This window comes from Chroicocephalus ridibundus, chromosome 1 (assembly GCF_963924245.1).
Source record: "Chroicocephalus ridibundus chromosome 1, bChrRid1.1, whole genome shotgun sequence".
NCBI classification, from domain to species: Eukaryota; Metazoa; Chordata; class Aves; order Charadriiformes; family Laridae; genus Chroicocephalus; species Chroicocephalus ridibundus.
The window spans coordinates 138,824,056-138,847,365 of NC_086284.1; the positions used below are offsets into that span (position 1 = coordinate 138,824,056).

Below are 23,310 nucleotides of genomic sequence, written 5' to 3' on the forward strand. Positions count from 1 at the left end.
AGTGGCAGTGAATACACAAAGTGTTTGGTAGTATGAGAACAAAATCATTCTTCAAATGACAGGATTTGCAAGCTCAAGACAAGCAATTTTACCAGTCCTACTACCGCAGAAGTAAACTGATTTTACCGCAATGACGATCAAATGGAGATTTACATGTTGTCTTTTCCTCATAAATGCAAAGAACAAAAGTTTTCTTTAAGCCCAAGCAAGGACATCAAATAGAGCAATTTACAGCATTTGGGGAGGTCTAGCGTTAGCCTGTATCAGAAGCTGTGGCTGTGCAACAGCTTCAGTAGTCTCAAAGATGACAGATTGGCCTTAACATTCAAATGCAGGGGCAAAGATGGTTTTTTTTCCTCCAGAATTCACTTGAATTTTCAGAGACTCGAAAACATATGCTTGACAGGGAGTGGGGGGAATAAGGGTTTGGGGCTTTTTTTACTTTAAGTTCCAGCAACTGCTTCTTCAGGTCCCTTTTTCCATTCAAACTACAAACACTGCTTTGGCGGGCCTTCTTGATATGATATTCTCTCCTTGTTATATTCACATAACTTGTCTGAATGAGGACAGGTTTCACACTTGACAAGAAATTATCTTACACCACCCAGATGTATTAAGAACATTACAAAATTTAGTCTTTAAAACACAAGACTTTAGTGGCTTAGGATACATCTGCAGTTACATCTGTTACTAATGTGCCATATCTACTTCAATGACACAGAAATGTCACAAGTCTACAAAAAAGAACTGACTTAATTTGCCCTGAAAGCAGTCTTTCAAGTGTTGTAGTTGAAGTGAATTTATTTCAGAAGAAACTCTAAACCCCATAGTTTTAAGACAAATGCTTTCTAGGCAAGTGAACTTAGTGTAGCCAGGAGAACAGCTAACCTCTGTGCTGGCCATTTCTAGGAAGGAAGCTCAGGAAACAGCAGCGAGGAAAACAAACTCAGGAGAGGTATCCTGCAGGGTAAGACCAAGAAATTGTTCCAGCACTGCCACTGACTATGCATGATTCATTTGTTAGATGATAACATCACTTAAAAATAGATGTCAATGCTATGTGGGCACTATGTGAACAACACATCTGTCTTCATCTAGTTATTTTTTGTCCAACAATAATATGTGTCTGCATGTGCACCTATCATCTACACGAAAACAATCAACTAAGCACTGAATCCTTGCCAGTATTACTGTTTTGGATGGTGGTTATCCTTCAGTGAGTATGAGAAGACTACATATCACGGGCAGAATACTGCACTTTGCTTAACACTGAACATGGTTTAAAGGCCAAGCAACACTTGTTACAGGATTAACATTAATCAAAATCCCAGAATAACTCAGGGATCCTAATGATGGCTTAGTCAATTGCACGTGAAAGCCGCATATACTAATGTAGTCTAAGCCACAGGAAAACAAATAAGTAACCGATTTTTATTTTCAAACCAGACGGAAAACCAAAATCCATCACATTAGAAGTCACCACTTAGCAAAAAGAAATTACACTACGAATACTGAGATTATCACACATTGAGATCAGAGGATTTGAGTGGCTAAAATTACAGATATTGTGAGCTCTGTTTAAAAGTGATTTACTCCATTTTTATCAAGAATGGTTCATCGCCATTCTTCACCTCTTAAGGTGAAGGGGGAGAGGGCAGAACAGAGAAGGAACATTGTCAAGAGTCCTCATGGAAATTATTTGTACTTCTGTTTCCCACCTACTTCAAATTAACACTTAAAAATATTGTATGTATGTTGCAACAGTTTATAGATGGCTGCTGGATATGATTTCACATTTTTAAGAGACTTAATAGCTCAGGACTAGTAGCACAGTTCAGGTACATTTCATCTGTAAATTAAACACCCAGTCGAGTGATAAAGGAATTGTTCCCTGGCTACCGTGAAAACAATAAGCAACCTCTGTGTACCTCCAGGTGAGCAGATTTTTCTGTCACAACACCTGTTGTTTAAATTACTAAAGATTCTAATAGCAAGAAAAGGATATTTGATAAGCCACACAGTGTCCTTATGCTTTTGCAAAACACCAAGTACAAAATTTCATGTATGCTCAAGAAGAACCGGACACCCTAGTGGATTGCTAACAGCCACAACAGTTAACAAGCACCAACTTCAAAGCCAAATCACTGAGGCATAGAAATGTGATAGGAGCTCTTCCTTCCTGTTCTATATACCGGCAAACTAGGCCAATAGAAATAACTTACCCCCAAGATTCAGATACTTCTGAAGACCATGGTTCTTGGCCAATTTTTTACCATACAACTAAGAAGAGATATTTTTTAAAAATACATTCCTGCCTATGGAATATCCTGTTCCACACTGCGTAAGACTGACGAACACTAGTCATCCACTATAAGAGCTACAGTTTCATAGTTTATGAAAAGTAAATATATAAAAACTGTTAATCTACCACATACCCTCATAGTTTACAGATCTAGAAAATAATCATCCTCATTAAACTATGAGCTTCCTTCAATAAAAGCAGGTAATATTTTAAATGTCCTGGTAGCATGAGGATTTTTAACTGTTATCTCCCTTGTTCAGCTAAAGCAATTTAGATTTAGTCAAACTGACTTGAGTCTTTCCCAAAAATGGTCACTTACCATCCAGAAAAGGGTTCCAGTGGCAAATTCAGAATAATGCTCTATAGTAGACAGTACACTGAATATTAAACAGATCAGCACCAAGAGAAATCTGTAAAATGAAAACAGTGTTTAGTGACTTGTCAAGTTGAACTGCAAATCTAGATCTAGTTTTAGCTCTCATTCACATAACTTTTTTCATCACAAGTACTTTGTGTTTAACCAGTTCATTCTTGCTAGTCAAGTGAATATCATCATTTTGCATTCAATAACTTTTAAGATACATGGAATAAAAACGACAGGATGGCTGAATACAGTTACATCAATAGCTAAAACTCACATTATCAAGTACATGGACAGTGGGATTGAGTGTGCCCCCAGCAAGTTTGCTAACAACACCAAAGTATGTGGTGCAGTTGACACACTGGAGGGGAGGGATGCCAGCCAGAGGGACTTTGACAGGCTTGAGATGTGGGTCTGTGCAAACCTCATGAAGTTCAACCAGGCCAAGTGCCAAGGTCCTGCATGTGGGTCGGGGCCATCCCACGCACAAACACAGGCTGGGTGGAGAATGGATTGAGAGCAGCCCCGAGGAGAAGGACTTGGGGGTGTTGGTGGATGAGAAGCTCAACATGAGGTGGCAATGTGTGCTTGCAGCCCAGAAAGCCAACCACATCCTGGGCTGCATCAAAAGAAGTATGGCCAGCAAGTCAAGGGAGGTGATTCTGTCCCTCTGCTCTGCTCTGGTGAGACCCGTCTGGGGTACTGTGTCCAGCTCTGGTGCCCCCAACATACGAAGGACATGGACTTGTTGCAGCAAGTCCAGAGGAGGGTCACAAAGATGATCAGAGGGCTGGAGCATCTCTCCTATGAGGACAGACTGAGACAGTTGGGGCTGTTCAGCCTGGAGAAGAGAAGGCTCTGGGGAGACCTTATAGCAGCCTTCCAGTATCTAAAGGGGACCTACAAGAAAGATGCGGAGGGACTCTTTATCAGGGGGTGTAGTGATAGGACAAGGGGTAATGGTTTTAAACTGAAAGATCATTGACTTACATTAGATATGAGGAAGAAATTCTTTACTGTGAGGGTGGTGAGGCACTTGAACAGGTTGCCCAGGGAGGTTGTGGATGCCCCATCCCTGGAAGTGTTCAAGGCCAGGCTGGATGGGGCTTTGAGCAGCCTGGTCTGGCAGGAGGTGTCCCTGCCCATGGCAGAGTGGATGGAACTAGATGATCTTTAAGGTCCCTTCCCACTCTAACCATTCTATGATTCTGTGATAATTTCCCATAGCTTGCTATAGTGAATGTTTCATGCTACACAATTTATGTGCTGTGGTAGAAAGGTATCATAATTGATAATGCATTAATTAAAGTAGAATTAGACATATGACTGGAGTGAGAAACAATAACTTCACTGAAAAATGTTCCATTAAATGCATTCCATAAATTCAAAGCATATATAAATGCAGAAGAAACAGCTACTACCACAGTATTTCTAGTACCACTATTCAGACCAACAAAAAAATTTAGAAGTCTCAAAGTCTCAATATTAACTCCTGTCCCCCAAAATAGTTTAAAAAAGCAAAATAGTTTTAAAAAGCCATGAGAATTGGAAAACAAAATGTACAATTGAATCACACTCAGTTGATTAAATGCTTAAATGCTGGCAGAATACCCGTTACTTTAAAGTGTACAATGTCCCAGCCGTCTTTCCACCATTGGCAACATGTTAAACATTTAAACAACTGGTGAAAATAAATGAGGTATGAAAAACTCTGTTGGACAGACCAGAAAGGCAGACTTCTGATATGTTTGCACTACAGTTTTCACCATCTCTTAAGGTCATGCAGAAAACAAGAAAAAAATAAGAAAACTGAAATTTCTTCCATTAACATCCAGAAACATTCCATCTTGTGTACCAGCCAGTCCAGCTGTCATTTCCTGTGATTCCACGCCAAGAGGCTGTATCTAAACTCCTAAACTCCCAAACCAGCAATTAAAACCTTAACAATCCTGCATGTAATGAGACATTTTTCCAATGAGAAACCCTTCTGAAAAAGATAAACACTACTGACAAGGCTAGTCCAAGAACTTCAAAACAAATGACAGACTAACAGCCCCGGTGGCTCTACTATTAAAATGTTGAGATTTCAGAAAACAGATATAAACACACTAACTATGCTTAGTGTGCTTTTGATGACTTTTACATGAAAAATATAGTAGGAAGAGCTTATCAGGAAGGGCAAAAATTCATGTTCAACCTAGAGACCAGTGACAAGAAGAATTCCTTAGGAGTCTAACCAGGGACTTGCCCTGGTCAACATATTCATCAGTGTTCCAGAAGGGGAGAAGAAATGCATCTCATCAAATCCACATGTGACACCAAACTAGGGGTTCAGTCAATAAGCCTGAGGGCAGAGCCACTGGTTAGACATGCTGGGACAGGCAAAGGAACAAGCCAACAGGAATCTCATAAAACTCAACATAAACAAATGTCAGCTCCTGCACATGGTATGGGGCAGGCTCAAACCCACACTGGATGAAGACTGCCCATATCTTGGGCTGCATCCCCTGTAGCCCTGCCAGCATGTGAAGGGTAGTGATGGTTCCCTTTTGCCAGACTACACCTGGGATAGTGCACACAGATGGGACCCCAGGGTACAGCACAGAGGTGACAGATCAGAGGGACCTTGACACAGGGCAAAAGCAGCGTGAGGACAACCCCTACCCGGCATGACCGGGGACAGGTGCCACCACACTAATGGTGGTGGAAGCCTTGCCCCTAGTGCCCACTATGTGTCCCACTTGCCCCAAAGCCCTGTACATCTTCCAGTCACCTCATCTGTTCCCTTCACCTCTTTCTGCCCTCAGGAGTTGCCATTTTTTGAGAAAACATCACACACCACTTGTTCACAGGCTGCCCTGTGACAGCCTGATAGGACCAGCTGCCTCTTCCTGTCTACATGAGAAAGGCATCAGAGAGGGATGCTCCTGTCCATGATATATGTGAAGACGCATGTTTTTTTATGTCATGCCCCACATGTTTTCATACTTCTCTGTGATTGGATGGCTGCCATTTTTTTGAAACTGTCATACCCACATGATCTCAGACCACCCTCTGACTGGGCTGCTCATTTCATTTGGACCAGGAAGTGCTCATATAAATACATATATATATATATACACACACACACATTTTTGTATATACATAGGTTTCTACACATAGAAATAGATATATAATATAAAGACTATATAGACTATAGAATTGTTGTGGGTTGACCCTGTCTGGCTGCCAGATGCCCACTCAAGCCGCTCTCTCACTCCCCCTCCTCATCAGGACAAGGGGAGAAAATTAGATGAAAAGGTTCGTGGGTCAAGATAAAGACAGGGAAACCGCTTGCCAATTACTGTCATGGGCAAAACAGATATAACTTGGGAAAAATTAACTTAAATTATTGCCAGTTAAAATAGACTTGGATAGGGAGAAACAAAGAAAACTAAATCATCTCCCCCCCCAGCGTCCTTTCCCAGGCTATATTCCTTTGTTCAAGGCCAGGCTGGATGGCCCTTTGAGCAGCCTGGTCTAGTGGGAGGTGTCCCTGCCCATGGCAGGGGGGTTGGAACTAGATGATCTTTAAGGTCCCTTCCAACCCGAACCATTCTATATTATGATTCTGTGATTCCCAGCTCTTCTACCTCCCTCCCTCACACGCAGCCCAAGCCACACAGGGGGGATGGGGAATGTGGGGTTGCGGTCAGTCTGTAACACTGTCTCTGCCCCTCCTTCCTTCTACTCACACTTCTTCCGATGCTCTATCATGGGCCCTTCCACGGGCTGCAGTCCTTCAGGATAAACCTGCTCCAGCCTGGGCTCTCCAGGGGCTGCAGGGGCACCTCTGCTCGGCTGCCTGGAGCACCTCCTCCCCCTCCTGCTGCTCCTCTCACCTCCATGCTCCCAGGGATGTTTCTCATGTTATTTTTATTTTTCTTTCCCCTCTCCCCTCACAGCCTATGCTGTGTTTTTGGCCTTCCCTTAACGTGTTTTCCCCGAGGCACCCCACCCGTGGCGGAGGGGCTGGGCCGTGCCCCGCGGCGGGTCGGTTGGAGCCGGCTGGAACCGGTTGTGTCCGGCAGAGAGCGGCCGCGGCCGCTCCTCACAGGGGCCGCCCCCCACAGCCCCCACTGCCAATGCCGGGGCACCAAAACCCAATACAAGAATATATAATATGGAATATAGAATACAGAAAATAAATACACGTATAAATATAGACATAAAGGAGTATACAAATAGGCATAATACGTTACTTATTTACTCACACATGCACTTTATATATATATATATATATACACACACACAGAGTAAAGAGTATGTGTATTTGTATGTGTGTACATACACAGAGGGAGCAGTGAGAGTGAGGCGATTCCATTAAAGAGGTCAGGCACCAAGGGTGACAACGGCACAGGCAAGGCCATCCCCCAAGTCACCAGGAGGCAGATGCGCAATGCCTAAGGAGGGCAGCGGTGGTGAGAGCCATCGGCTCCACCAGCCTTTCGGTGATTTCTCGTACAAGGGGAGGTAGGGATGACGGCTGTAAAACAAAGTTAAAAGTTTATCAAGAAGTTTCATGTGGGACGTGGTTGAGGCATCAAGGAACCTACCTGACCTTGAACAGGATGTGAAATGAAACAATGATGTGTCTTACGTGTTCTTTTGCAGTTGCTGACTTAGACATAAGATAGCAAAATATAACTTCTGGACCAAATTCGAGCCAAGAGTGTATCCCAAACTAACCTTGGGTAATTACAATGCTAAAATACACACCCCTTTGTGAATAATGAGCATGCTAATCAGGTAACCTCCCTAAATGTTTTAAACATGATCTTAGGTGCATATGTATAGTTACGAGTGGTGAATGAATCATTATTGACCAATCGGCTGTATTTCATCATTATAAACATTGGGCAGTTTGAAACGTGAGGTGCACTAGCTCTTGTTAAATGCCCGGCACCCAGTTCTGCCGAACTGAAATAAAACCAAATATCTCAACTCAGTGTATTGGTTGGCTCTTGCACACCGTGTGAAAAACCCTCATTTAGGGACAACAGGGAGGCAGGCCCAGCATCCATTCCAGAAGCCCAGGCAAGAACAGCAAGGGACATGACTGTAACATAGGTCCAAGGTCTGTCCAACAGACAGGGAATGGTGGAAGACTGGAGACAAAGCTACCTACAACATAGAATCAAGTTTAGCACTTGCAAAGAACTACTTGGGTACGGAAAGACCCAGAATACATGTTTGCCTCAGATGGAGGGCAGACAGAGCCGATATTCTTTATGCAGCACATTCAAACCACGACTAGAACCAGGGGAAACAGGAGAATGAGGATATCTACGGGCACACAAGGGCCCTTCAGCTTTCCCTTTTCTCTTGTAGGAATGCTTCAGATTTTTAGACTGCCTCAGGATCCCCAGGAACACTGAACAGAGGATAATCAACACTGAAAACAATTCTCATTCACATAACTGGCACGCTTGGTCGGGTCTTTCACATGCTGCAAGTCAACTGCATGTATATGCTAAGACAGACAAAGAGAGACAGTTGTTTTTCAGCTGCCACACAGACAACAGCTGACTTTGTTCAAGCCTAAAATGGGATTTGAGGATATAAAAAAATTCCTGCTTCCACTCGTATGGCTCTGGAAGAGCTCTGTCACTATTATCCACAAGTAGAGATTTGAGAAGATCTGGGCCACCATTAATAACCAAATTTCTTAAGTAGTAGTTAGATCTCGACACGTACAACTGTCTCTGAATCAAATGTGCATTTATTCAGTATCTACCTATCCTGATCCATGCTATTAAGACTGACCTTTAACATGGATTATCCAAGTTCCTAATCAACATATACGGGGTTTTTTGTCAGCACCCATTTCTAGTTCCTTTTGAGCTGAGGGCAGGTGAACAGTATCTGATAGCTGGTTAGGTAACTGCTCCATTTGATATCAGCTGTTGTGCATTCTTGCACTTAAATGGTATAACCTGATTAATATGGAAGTACACAAGTAAGTTTTTGAAAAATTTCTGTCCTTGTGTACTTTGAGGGGCTCTAAAAGGCTTATTTGTAATGTAGTTGTAATTCATGTATGAGTGTAATTGCAATTCAAATTAAAAGATAGAAGAGATATGGGATACAAAGACAGAATTTCTAAAATAGTAGCAAACAAAAGTGTGCTATTATCAAGTGTTTGTAACTGCGAAGCTGGAGGAATATTAATTGCAGTCTAGGATTTATTTATTTGAACTCCAGTCAGAGAGGCACAATGCAAATTCTAAATAATACGGTAAAGCTATGCTGGTGGAAGTCACTGGACTTTCCCATACTGGAGATTACTGAAGAAACTTTCAAGACGATACCAACTACACCAGCACTGTAGTGGAACCATCCGTGTTCAGGCTTTTCATATAGCATAAATGAAACATAATTGTGTTAACACAGCTCAATATCTGAACTAATTATTAGCTTTTAGGGAATATTTTATGATTTGATCTGGTGCAATGCTCTGTTAATTGGGCTATACTACTTTTTAGTCCCAAACTATTCCCTGCGTATGGTGTCTAACACTTCCACATATAGATACACTAAGTCAGCTGTCATTCACCCAGAATTTTCAGTGCTGCGCTCTACTGTATGGTGTTGAAACTCCCTCTTTCATCTCTATAAATACCAGGATTTTTCACTTACTCTTCTCTAGACTCGCAGCAGAACACATTAAGAAAGCCACACAATTAATACAGTACACTTTGTAAGCTCAGAAGAAAAAGGGAGTTGAGAATTAGCAGAATAGGAACTTTAATATCTAAAGTCAAAGGGAAAGCATGATGCAAGAGAAAGTGAAGCAAAAAAGTCTCTTACCAGAAAGGTTAGGTAAAAAAAAAAAAAAGAAAAAGAAAAAGATAAAATCTGCATCTTTTTTATGTAGTTGTTTCCTGAAACCAACACAGAGTCCAAATTCAGCATATGACCCTTTTTAATAAAATTGGAGAATCAGTCATTACATGAAGCAAAACCATACACTTTTGCAAACTGTAGAATATGAATGAGTCTTTGGTTCAACAATATCAAGCAGCTAAGTTAGCACATTTATATTTAATGTTTCACATTTCCCAAGGCATTCGAGCATGGCCAGCAGGTTGAGGGAAGTGAGCCCTCTCCTCTGCTCGGCACTAATGGGGCTGTGCTGGGACGGCTGGGACCTAGTTTGAGCTCCCCAGTGCCTACAGGCAGGGACACCAGGGATCGACTCTGGCAGAGGTCCCCAGGATGGGGCCATGCCTGGAACACATGGCCTGCACGGGAAGGCCAGCAGCACTTCCCATGATGCGGGAGAAGCCTTTCTCTCTGGCATGGAAAATGGTCCACAGGAAGAGTCCCAAGGAAAGCAGCCCTTGCACATTGGATACGTCTTAGCTGAGGGCCAGCTGGTAAAGGCATAAGATTCAGCAGCACCGTGTAAGAGACCAAGCCAAACCTGTGCTAACAGGAGTAAAGGAGAGAAGGAGCCAAATAGGCAACATGTTTATCATGCTTACTGAAAATCAAAATTTGATTTCCCTGAGTCTCTTATATTCAGGAAGCTGTTTCACCATTTTTGATGGTATTAACAAAGAAAAATGTGTTTGTGGTGGGCATCTTAATGATTTCTAGTTCTTCATTATTGGCAAATACCTGGGGCTGAAATGCCTTTAGGAAAAAAAAAAAAGTGAAAGTGAACAGAGATCTAGATAACACATCTTAGTAAGGGCTATCAGTGCTTTTAGCACAGGACAGATCTTAGCCATCGTCTCATGACCATCACCCAATCCTTCTACTTCTTTCACTTCAACATACATATGTTGTGAGCATATTATTCAGCAGTTTTATTTCCAGCCCCAAATGTTTATCTCTCTGAATACGAAAACGTTATAGGGGGTAGAGAGACCTGTCCAAGTCATAATAAAACTGATATGCTGCTTTAATGAGCTACTACACTGATCAAAGATAAACCAGCCAGCAGAGGGGGCAAAAGTCCCACTTTCTTCCTGTAGGCATTATTGCTGGAGAGTGACACTCTCAAAAAAGAAAGCCAGAGCAAAGTGTTGAGAACAAGAGACTCTGAAACCCACGCCAGCCTTTGTCAAATGGAAAAGAGCGAGCTGATAAGGAGTTCACAATAGTAAAAGAGTGTAGGCATGGGGATATGCAAATCTTTAGCCTTTCCTAAACACAGCAGAACTGCTTTCCATGTAACGAAAATACAGAGATAAAATTAAGGTACACAGGGTTATAGGATTCTCCTTTTCTTATTACATTTAATATGATAGGAGTACTTTAGCACACAGAAGCATTCACTGGCACTGAGTACCCCACTCCATCAGATGCTGTGCTCCACCAGGCTGTTTCTTCATCCTGACAGCTTTTGCTTCCAATTAGCAATCCCAGTGATGGATAAATGGAGAAAGACACAAAGAGGTGAACAGGCTTGTCCATAAGTACAGTGTCAAAAGCCTATAGAACTTGGATCTCTTAAAGCACAGACCATCGTCCAGTCAATAGTCACGGGAACACAGGAATTTGGCTCGTCCCCGAAATAACCACAGATAACCACGTAAACCACTCAAGCATACACTTACCAAACACTTCTTGGAACTAGTCAGTCTGTTTGTTCTCATCTTCCTTATGAGACTGCTGTTCCACTCCTACCATTGTTACAGATCTTATTTCTAGGCAAAATGCATGTATAAAGATACGGAAAGCGTCCTCTGAGTACAGCCCTTTACTTTCTTCCAGATCCCTGCCATTTCTGTTACTTCCTTTCAAAATCCCTTTGCCTTCTTTTACTGTCATCACTAGCAATAAATAAAAAGCCAGGGGTAATTCACATTCTAAGTATTGTCTATCAAGTTACTGAGGATGACAGTGCACTTTACACCTTTTCTTCTTTTCCATTCTAAGTTATGCAAAGAGAAGAACTGGATATTCTTATGTACCCTGCAGGTATTATCACTACATCTTCAACCACATCTCCTATTAGGCCTCAGAAAAAGTAACCAGATTTGTAAACCTCAAAAAAAAGGGATAAAGTGAGAAAAAGGTGATACACAGAGCAAACGTGTATGTGCATAAGGATGTATGAGGGAGGAACAATCGGTGCCATTTATTTACTAAGGGAACTATAACTATCCAAAGACTGCTAATACAGCCTGCAAGTTGTGTAATTTCCACCTAATTGTTGCTTCCCTCCTGTATTTATTTGTTGAGACTCTCTCCCTGTCTCTCCCCCTCTCCCCTGTTTTCCATTTCCAATACACACATTAAAACCATTCATAGGACCCCTTAAATTCAGTTAATTTATGGCACTATGTATTCTGGCCAGTGAGTGTCACTCCTTCCCAGTGAATAACAAAGGCATCATTTTACTAGCACAGGATAGGCTGGATATTCTACGGATATATCATGTCCTCATATAAAATGCATTTATTTGAAATGTAGAATTACTGCTGATCACTTTTGCTCATAAAAGATTTAAGACTTGCTTTTTGTAAGAGGGGAAGGGTTTGCTTCAGAGTGCCTGGATATACTCCAGTTTCAATAATCTCCTTTGCCAAATCCAGATTGGAACCCTCCTGGTAATATCAAGCAGAAAGTTTTTCTCTTTCTACGCTACACTATTAACAACTTCAAGCGCTGAAGTGCCCACATCTAGTGACCATGTTTGTCACTTCTGCCAACTGCATGACACAACACAATGATACCCACGCAGCACATGAAAGTTAAAGCTATTGGTGAAGACACACCTGAGACCGGCATTCAGAGCAAGGCAGGCAAGGACAGTATCAGCTCTAAGCAGTACCAGAGTACCATACTGTGCTATTCTGAGACAGCTCAAAGTAGGGATGAATGGCCTTGAGACTCTTGACCCTGATTCCAAAAAATGAGAAATTATTACAGCCTGTTTATTGGAACCTGGAAGAATGACAAGCCTGGCACAGAAACAGCTAGGTAATGTCAGAATGCCTGATATTCAGCCTGAATGCCAGAAAGCACCAGGAGACTTTAGCAACTAACATCATGATGGGGAAATCGGTGGTTTCTTGGTCCCAGTGATAAAAAGCCATGCTAAGCATTGACAGAAGCGAATGAACCATAAGCATGAGGGCAGCTCACATGAGGTGGGCACAGACTAAGTTGCAGTGAGGACAAAGTCAAAGATAACCACAGATTAATCAGTGAGTAAGGAAATCTACAATTACCAATAGCAAGAACAGCAACAAAAAAAAAAAACCAAACCAAACCAAAACAAAACAAAAACACCCAAAGAAAGCTTATTTCAAAAGCAGTTCATCTAGTCAACCAGCATGCCATGAACTGGTAGTAAAGATGTTATTCCAGTAATCTCTAACCACAGCAAAGATGTAGCACAGAGACAACAGGTTTAGAAAAGAACACTATACAATAATTTGTATGGAATTAGGGACACGTGCTGTAGGAGGGGAGAGCAGGTATCAGTTTGTTGCACAGCTCAGCAGCAAACTGCAACGGCAGCATTCTTGCAAGTAGTTTGCCACCAGAGAAAGCTGTGTTTTATAAAAACAAAGTTCTCTTCTTACGTATCCCACCTTGGCTGAAAGATAAAATCAGCCAGTGTCCTAAATCCTAAAACAATCTTAATGATTTTTCCCTTTTATCCTATGGGAAGCCCATATTTATTTTCCAGATAGGCAATTTAGATGGGGAGAATAAACGCGTTAATAGACATTAAAACTGCTTATAATTACCCAGACAATTGTCAGGGCCTTGTCAGGGCCTGACCTCAGTCCGTCCCAGTCCCCAGGGAGATGACCAATGCATCCAGGCACTGCCCTGGCTGCCCCCTGTCTTTCCCTGATCCCTAGCTCATGTGGTGTGATGGGGTCTGGATGCAAGGTCCTGCCCAGCTGGCGCTGGGGAGCCCCCCACACTCCCAGTCTCCAGTCCTTGGGGAACCGCCAGCATCCAAGCTTCCCTGGCCAGGCAGGGGACAACTAACTGATCTTACTGATCTCCTTTCTGCACTTCTCGCAGATGGAGCGATGCTCTTCAGTCGTAAGAGAGAAGCGGCAATATACTTTATTGATATAAAACAGTGAGTTAATAAAGTTCAATGGTAAATGCAACAGTGGTTTAACAAGATTCGATGGCAAGGTACACTCAGGTACTATTTACTGCACAGAGGACAGGGTCAGACAAAACTGCCAGGGAGACCCTTGCATTGAGTCAAGGTTCAGAATGAACCCCCTTGCTTTCTAAACCCCTTCTCAGAGAGGAGTCTAGGTGTGCTTGGATCCAATCCTAGTCCCAGATTTAGTCAATGGTTTATGTCTAAAGGATTATATGTGCACAATCAATCTAAGATATAATCTTAGTGAAGCTTCAGAGTTTAGCATGCTATTAGTCACTTACTGAGGATCTGTTGTGGCAAGGAATCTCTCAGTCTCGAGGAGTAACCTTGAGAGGTGCTCCTACTCAAGGGGAGATCCTGGTGTGGAGCCCGCTGCCGTGCAGGAGAGCTCAACAGGCCCTGGGCTCTCCACTACTTATAAAGTAAGATGATTGACCTATATTTGCATACCAGCAAGAGATCTGGGTCCCTGTACCAAATAGCCTTCAGCTACCATGCTGGCATCCATCCCCCAAAGTCCCGCAGCCATCACGACCCTTACTGGTGGTTATGGCTTAAGCGGGGTTGGGGGGGGTGGGGAAAAGGACACAGGGACACACTGCCACAGCACTGTAACATTATGTTACCACTTCCATGTGAAGCTTTCAAATTGCACTGAAATGGGCACTTTTGCAGAATTGTTTTTAAATCCACTGTCTTATACTGAAGCCTTTCAGTGAGATATGAAACTGTGTTTACGGAATGCCCACCTGCTCTTTTAGGCTGCAGCTGCTATTTATTACCCCAACGGTGTAAAGGGGATGTGGAGGGACTCTTTATCAGGGAGTGTAGTGATAGGACAAGGGGTAATGGTTTTAAACTGAAAGATCATTGACTTACATTAGATATGAGGAAGAAATTCTTTACTGTGAGGGTGGTGAGGCACTGGAACAGGTTGCCCAGGGAAGCTGTGGATGCCCCATCCCTGGAAGTGTTCAAGGCCAGGCTGGATGGGGCTTTGAGCAGCCTCGTCTAGTGGGAGGTGTCCCTGCCCATGGCAGGGGGGTTGGAACTAGGTGATATTTAAGGTCCCTTCCCACTGTAACCATTCTATGATTCTATGAATTGAGTTTTCCTAAGTGAGTAACAAAAAAATGCTACAAAAGTCAAGGCAAGACTTGGGGTTGATCATGTCCTCCCAGTTCCAAAATATCTCTTGGATTAATGAGGAGCCTCTCCCTAGGTTGCCTGGTAGGATCTGTACTATTAGATACCAGAACATACAAATCATTTTTCACAGCTGTGATTTTACCATGGTGTAGGTTAGTCTAAGGTTTTCCTTGCTGAACAGCTGTTTCAACTGTTGACTCTATCAACTGTACTGGTACCTAAGGATTTAGTATTTAATAAAAAAAAAAACCATCTGAGGAGTATATGCAACCTTTTCTAATAAAAAAAAAAAATAGAAATCAATATGCACACACAGGAGAGAAAATTCCTACAAATAAAAAGGTTATCAAAATTACACAATAATCTTATGAAAGCCTTTATAAAAATCCTGCTGCTTTATCTACCACTGGATTCAGGCATTTCAAAAATAGGTTGTAGCCCACAGCAGGAATGTGCTCTCCTTCACACGCAAAACCTAACTTAGTGACTGCAGCACATCTACCTCTTGAGCAGAATTAGGGGACATATTACCAGCAGATCACCCAGACTGCTAAAGATCATTTTGCTTCCTGATGTATTAGTGAGAGAAAGCACAAATCCCATGATCTGACCCAGTTTTGCCAGTACTGAATGACTGCTAGCATGTGACTATCATTCAAAATGAGAATATTTTGGGGAGTGTGAGACAAACAAATATGTTAGAAATCAAGCCCGCTTTAAGATTCTTAAGAAATTAAGAGTGGGGCTCAGACTGAAGAAAGCAGCTGGGGACTGCTCAGATCTCAGTTTGTTCATTATGATGAGAAAAAAGGCAAAAAGGAAAAGAAGAGATATGCCAGTTTTAATCTTTGTAACCTGTTCAAGATGTTCTTCCTATATACAAGAATTTCCATTCGGAAGTGCTATTTGATGCATGCAATATACGCTTGGTCAAAGGTCTGGAATGCTATATTTTCCTCTATATGAAGGGAGAGTAACTCCACAAACTCTGGCAAAGGGCTATGATGAGGGGGGAAGCTAATGTGTAAAATGGCCATGGCAAAATAAAATCTCTGAGTGCCTCAAGCGGTCGATTGGGTTTTGCGCATTTATTTTCTCGTGGTTCTGTTGTCTTGTTCTGATGATAAAGATTCTTTTCTGTTCATGGTGTGTTTTCTCATCTCATTTCCACAGTTTTGCAACTAAAATGCCTGACTTTTAGACAGTGAATTCTGGACACCATTTTAGATGCCAAACAGGAGACAACAGGAACCTGCTTTGCAGGTAACACCTGCAGCTCACTTTAATTTCTGTTATAACCATAAATGGTCATTTCTCCTAAACTATTAAATTCACTATTGCCAATACTAACATATTTTGATATCTTTTCATTAAAGTAGCTTAGTTTCTCCTAAACTCGTAAATCTCTATCTCTCCTCCTCCTCTCAGTGTGCGAGAGGTAGGGGGAAGAACATCTGTTGCCCGCCATTGGCCAATTTGGCCAAACCCATGACACTTGACCACTTTGTGGAAAGTTTCAGTACCTCATCAACTGTTAGAGCTATGGATCAGATTAACATTCTTGGGAAATGGTGGACAATGTGCATGAAGCTAAAACAAAGTCTTTTTACAAGTCCCCCTCCAAAATCAGACCTTTGCAAAGTCCAGGGACACACTTTGATAGGAAGAGGGTTGCTCTCAGGGCTCTGAGTGCATCAACATACTCTGTTTTCTCTGGTCAGCCTTTTGGTACACTGACATGGGCATGTCTAGACAGATGTTACTGGAGCTGAAACAGGTGAACCCGAGCTAGCTTTGAACTGGTTAGCCTGGGAACGGCTGTTGGCAGACTATTTCAGCACAGGTTAGCTGCCTAAAATGCTAGGTGTGCTTTCTGGTCTGCTGTGGTAGCAGTATCTGGTCTAACTGGTTTCAAGTGAGTGCATGTATGCTGTCGTGTCCTGGAGCAACAAGTCCTCAAGGAGAATCTCAGGAAACCTGCAGTCCAACAGCAGCGTTTCTGCTCTCAAGTTTCTCTTTACACCTAGCATCTCCTTCCACATCTTCTGCTCCTATCTGCCTGCAGCTGCATCCTGCTCTGTATCTTCCCTACCGCCACCTGACCAGCACATGTCTTGCACTCTGTGTTCCCTGTGCTACCCCACAGAACCATACAAAAATAATCCCTAATTGTATGGAAATTAAAAGTTTCAGCAAGGGTGCCATTTTTGCCGTTGTGTTCCATAGTCCTTTGTAGGCGGAACAAACCACTTTGTGTTAACAAAAACTATATTTTACTGTCCCTTACACTCCAAGTGTCACTGGGAAACACCGTTCAAGACTTTCTACATTTCATCCTTTATATGAATAACATGAAAGAAAATGTTCAATGAGCATACGCATCATTAGTTATTATATTGAAGATCCAGAATACAGAAACAAATATTTCTTTCTAGTGTGTATAATCTCAGTAAAAAGCTCTGCCTTTCCAGTACTATCTTTCAGCTGAAAGTAGTGAATAAACCAAGACTCTCAGTTCTACTGCTCAGGTATGCACTTAACAAGATAATTTTCTGTCAGCTTCCTCCAAGCTCTGTGACAGTCTTACACCACGCAGTTTTGAGTCCCAGAGGACAGGTTCCTCTGAGTGCAAGAGGTGCCTCAGACCAAGGCCTTCCCAATACTAAGAGCTCGTTTTTGATCACAACACCCCAAATTGCTGGAAACCTCCCCCACTGGAGACGCTTTACATTTCCAACACATCTGTTCTTCCTTTTTTCCAAGTAATCCCAAACAGAGGACCTAGACCTGAGGCTGTACAGTCTGTGGGCTGCTGCAGCCTGTCATCTCCACGAGGACAGAAAAGCCTGCTGAAGTGAGCGGAAATGGCAAGTACCTAATTACTACTCCTCACAACCAATATGAAGTGGATCTTCCCATTCTTTATTTGAAGTGTTCAACATTGAACTTGAAACAGATAAGGGATAGTTTCTGGTATTATCAGCCGGAGTCAGATAGACTGAAGATGGCAAAAGCAACAGGAGCATTTTAAGGTAGATATAAAACCATATACAAACCCCAAAATGGTGCTGCTCCAGGCAGTGATCTTACAGTATATAATTTCCCTTTCACTCAACACAGGTTCATGGGTGGGCACAACCTCAGCATGAAGCAGCTGGGACTGCTCTCCCCTCTCACTGGCTATGTGGTTTCTAGAGGGGGAAGCAGAAAGAGCTGAAACTGAGACCACTGACGTGCCATTCAGGACCCATGGTTTATTGCAGCAGAGACGGGTTTTAGCCATTGCTGGCCACACCCCTGCCACAGCGTTGGAGCTGTTTATACTCTTAGTGCACATCACAGTCTGTTGGAAAGAAGCCATGGGGTTAAGATGGGTGAGCAAGTGGTATCTGTGTTTTGACAAAAGTGCTGGAGACAAGTAGCGGAAACAAAGGTCAAGTCCTCCCTGCTCCCCAAGTAAATCCATTCCCACAGAAACAAATAATCCTTTTGCACCTTTTTCTCTAATACAGTGGATCAGCATTTACTTCTCACTCTGATTTCTTTAAACCAGCAGTCAGCACATACTCCCTTCATATTTTATTAAGGTTACTATCTCTGTCACTGAGCTATGCACCAGAATGCAGGTCAGTTTTGAAAAGTCTAACTATAAAGATAAATGGCTTAATTAAATGCCAACTGATCTGCAGAATTCATCAAGCTACAATTCTGTTGCCTCTTAGACAATCAGGAAATCTCCCTGTGGATTGCTCCTAACAGCCTCTGGGATGCTAAACATAGCTCTAACCAATGACCTTTTCAAACATACTGCAGAAAAAAATCTTGGGTGAGCGCCAAATCCCCTATAAAGAGCAGGACAGTAGTTTAATATGTGGTACCACATACAAACCTTTAGCAAGACTCACTGCTAATACCACTGGTTTTTCTTTAAGTCTCATTTCATGTTTTGGTCTGAGAAACAAACTGCTCCTCAAAATGCAATAGCAAAGTCTACCAGAGTTAACTTGTCATCAAGTGACTACCAGGACCAGGGTTCTCCCTAAATATTTCTGATTAGATTTCTGGGATACTTAGAGGAAGGATAAGTGGATGGGTGTGAGTTCAATATTGTTGGCTTGGGATGAAAGTACCTAAAGCTTGTCATGTGGCAATTTCCCCACCAGCTGCCAGTTTGGCTTTCTCTGGTTGCCTGCTACCCATACCCTCTCCTGCAATGGGCAGTTCTCTGTGCTGCAAGGGACTGAAAACAGCTTGTGATTGTTTACTTGCTTGCAAGTAGTTATTTACATCAACAGAGAACAACCTCACTTGGTGGTTGTTGTTCAGTTCCTAAAGGGAAGGGGCTAATAAGAAGGCATAAATAATTACCAACTAGTAGAGCTGTCTACTCTTTCCTATCTTAAAATAACTGAGGAGCTGCTTTTCAGTATTTTGTAGTCCTATTTGAGTCTTTCTGTGGTTCCTGAGGATGTCAAGCCATTGTCTGAGCTATTACTTCAGCAAATACTGTCTTCTTTTTCTACCATATAGTTGCTAAGAAGAGAAGTATTTCCTCTCAAAACACCTGGCTTGCTTTTCCTTCAATTTTTTACATTTCTGAAGACAATAACTCACCCTCAGCACCTATTTGCAGACTTTTCCTTGCTCTCTCTTTGAACAGGAAAAATAAAAAAAGAAAAAGGTTTTACTTATCAGAGGAAAGAGGATTATCTGAGAATTTCTCATTTGGTTTTGGATTCTCACTTAACACAGTTCACACCAACAGAAGATGGAAGTGCTATGTTTTCCCAAGAGAAGTCTTGCTAATGTACACTAAATTGCAGTGTTTCTTGATCTCTCCTAAATTCCTTAAGCCTCGTGCATACAACAAAATACAACTGCTTTTTCATCAATAGTTTTAAACTATCATTCTTAAATCTGTTTCATGCGTTAACAAATTTAAATAAGCAGCACTGGTGCATTGGACAGTTGATCAAGTAGGGTTAAAGATTACAAATGATTGATTCTCTGTGTCCCAATTTTCCCAAACAGTGCTTCATTTTGGAGAGTAGATAGTGCAACTGTAAACATGTTTCTGTTGTTAGGGACAAATTCTGTTTAATAGACTAATTGGCTATAAGCATGCTCTACTGAAGCCTACAAACACTTGGAACTAGTAGGTTAGCTACAACAGTGAGAGCAAAATGATGTCAAGTACTTTATCGAGGGTGAACTCTTTCAAGGTCGTGCTATAACAATCTCATTTTCCATGGAAGACAAGCCTAATGAAAGCTCTCAAAGGAGAAGTATTAATCATTCCTCCTTTTAAGTTTTGCATCAAATAATGCCATTTCTAGCAAAGACTATCTGTGCATGTGTTTTTTGTGTTTATCTACTGCAGATAAGCGTACTTGAAGTGTTGATATACGAGATGCTTGTAGGAACGTTATCTCTTGAACAACAAAAAAGGGATGGGTGAGGAGGGGACAAACCTATAAACTGGTAGACAGAGATATACTCCTTGGCAACCAAATACAAAATAGTAGCTTTGTGGCCTTTTGGTCTTGCCAAACTTAATTGACTCTGCAAACTTGTGTTTAGAGAGGAAAACATTTTTAGAAAAATGCAAGCACTATAGTAGAAGAAAATCAACAAAAATAATTATAGAAAAGCTACTGAAACCTGAAGACTACATCTGTAGTATTTACATGCCTTGATCATGGGTCACTGATGTTTTTAACACAACCAGATATGTTTTTCCTCCGCTGTGCTCCTTCATCAAAAATAAGCTGCTATGACCGACTTCACTATATGAAAGCCCTTCATCACAGATGGCTTATATAAGTCTCTAGTTCAAATTATATCCAAAACATATTTTTAAAAAATTTCTTACATAATTTTTTTTTATCCTATCTACTGTTTGCTCCAGCAACACGCGAAGCCAAAATGTTCTGCTCTACTAACACACTAGGACAGAAGAAATCCAGTTGCTTCAGCTGGAGTTAAATTACAAGAAAGAGAGATGCTTGGATTGAGGCTAAATCCGTGTGCAACTACACCCATTGGAGCTTCAGCTTTTTTCTTGATGATAGACTACAGAGCTGTCCAACAGAGATCAATACCTTTAAGACAGCCTGTTGTTAGGGAGAATAAATGAGTTTCATCAACAGAAAGTTCTCTGAGGGGCTCCAGAGGCATGGGCTGCTTTTTATTTTAAGTGGTTATTTTGTGGCAGGAAAATTAAGGACAGCATTTCCATTATTTCATGCGATAAAAGTGCAAAATATTCTCATTCCTGAGTGCATGAAGCACTTCACTGTCTTCTAAATGGGAATATACTGTCTTATGCTGAATGTGCGTCTATAAAACATTCCTCTAGTCTGAAGAAAACCTCATTCCTGGTGCTTTCATGTTTTTATTGTCCAAAGGAGTTTCTGACTAATTCATAAAGAGGAGGTTGTCCATGTGCCTTTGTAGGCAAGGTCTGATGTCCTTCAGTTCTCTCATAGATCTGTTTCCAGGCTCCTGAGGCTTGATGTTTTGTCGAAATGTCTTGTGCTTATACATATGTGACCATACATAAATTAAAGTTGGTTGGAAATTTTGGTAAAGGAACAACTTTTCTATTGAAAATACCAATATATTAAAATTAGAAAGTAGTCTGGGAACGTGTTCATTTCAACAGAACTGGAGAAGGAGACCAAACAGGTTTTAATGGAAGCTTGCTTAGCTTTGGACTCTACTAACAGGCAGCCTGCCTGGCAGGCAGTTTGGGCATATCTGACTTTCTGTTTTGCCTCAGAATAAAATATTTTCAGGGATCTGAGGTGCTCAACCAAAGGAAAATTCCACCTATAACATGGGCATACTGAGGATATCTGTTTTCAGCTTTTTCTTCAGCTCTTTCTAGGTTGCACCCAGAAATGCCTGATAGCCCAATTGCACATAACGTGAAGTTGTCCAGCTGGCTCCAATCAGAAGTAACGAGTTAATATTTCTACAAGACCTAGAAAATGTAAAAAGTAATTTACAAATACACACTACTATTCAATATTTTTCTTGCGACCTTTCACCTGCATATGTATATATTATCACAAACTAGTTTGAATCAACAGCAAATACCAATGCTGTTCAAATCACAGCATGAGCCACACATCATACAAAAAGATCTCCCACTTCAAACCAACTTTCTGAATCAACTGCCCAAAGATTTGTTATTTTTAAAACAACCACAGCTCTTATTAGTAATAAGTACTTCACATTTTAAAAGCATTTAACAGCCTAACATATTTGTTGCTCTTTAAAGAGCACTAAGATTTGGATTTTGCCTTTTCTCCAAGTTTAGCTGGCAGTAGTCCAGAACTGACAAATTACATTCATGCATCCATTCCAATCGCCGGAAGCTCTGATCTTACAGAAACCTTTTTTCAGCGCCCTGCCATTCCTAGGATTTAAGCCCCCGTGCCCGTATATTCCACTAACGTCTCTCCTGCTGCGCTTGTCTTTTTTGCTTTTCTCTCCATATGTCTTGTTACCAGAATGTCTGGATGTCCTCTCCTTTCCTGGACACAGGAATCAAGCCTACATTTTGATTCTGTATCACTAAGACCTTCTAGAAGGGACCTAATCAGTTCTTTAAACATTGACAGAAACAGTTCATCATCATGACTTCACCATCAGTGTTTATGATTCTGATACATTTATCATCGACCTTGACTGTGAGACAAAAATATCAGTAGGTTTAGGCATGTGATCTATGACTCTTCTCCACAGGGACAGGAAATTACTACCACCACTTACAAAATAACACCAACTTTTGTAATGCTCACATTAGTTATTGTTTCTTAGGTTCAGTATCAAAAAAGGGAAAGAATAAATGCATATAACGATGCTGTGCAAATACATTCACTAAGAAGTTAATGCCAGCTTGGTTATTATGAAGACATCTGAAACATTTTTCTTCTTGAATTTCTTACCACAAATTAATGAGCAATTGTAATGTTAACATCAAGGAACATCTTTTCATTTTGCTGGTTTCTGTAAGAACAGAGGGTTTTTCCACAAAAGCATAACCAAATTCCATCAATAGCAGCATATCAACACCACACTACAGTATTTGTTTTCACTATAGAAACAAATGGTTTCACTATAGAAACAACATTAGCCTGTGGGGACATTAATGCATATTCATTGCACAGTCTATTACAAAGTTGAGCTTCTAGAATAAGATGGATTGAATTTCTTTCATAAATGATGGAAAAAGTCATCAATAATTTCAAAAAAATGAAAATAAAACTTACGTAGCCTGTGGCTCTGGGCCCTGTGGTTAGGTTATTCTTTGCCTAAAGTGAAGTATGCTCAGATGAAAGTTCTTCCTTAGGAACT

General features: G+C 41.4%; 1 protein-coding gene across 3 annotated transcripts in view; it reads right to left on the reverse strand.

The window, feature by feature from the left end:
* LOC134525097 (potassium voltage-gated channel subfamily KQT member 1-like) overlaps positions 1–23,310 on the reverse strand; it is a 516,763-nt gene that overhangs the window by 484,213 nt on the left and 9,240 nt on the right. For all 3 annotated transcript variants that reach the window (XM_063355594.1, XM_063355583.1, XM_063355574.1), the window contains exon 3: positions 2,622–2,712. In XM_063355594.1, coding sequence (XP_063211664.1) covers positions 2,622–2,712 — 91 coding nt within the window. The remainder of the gene's footprint in view (positions 1–2,621; positions 2,713–23,310) is intronic.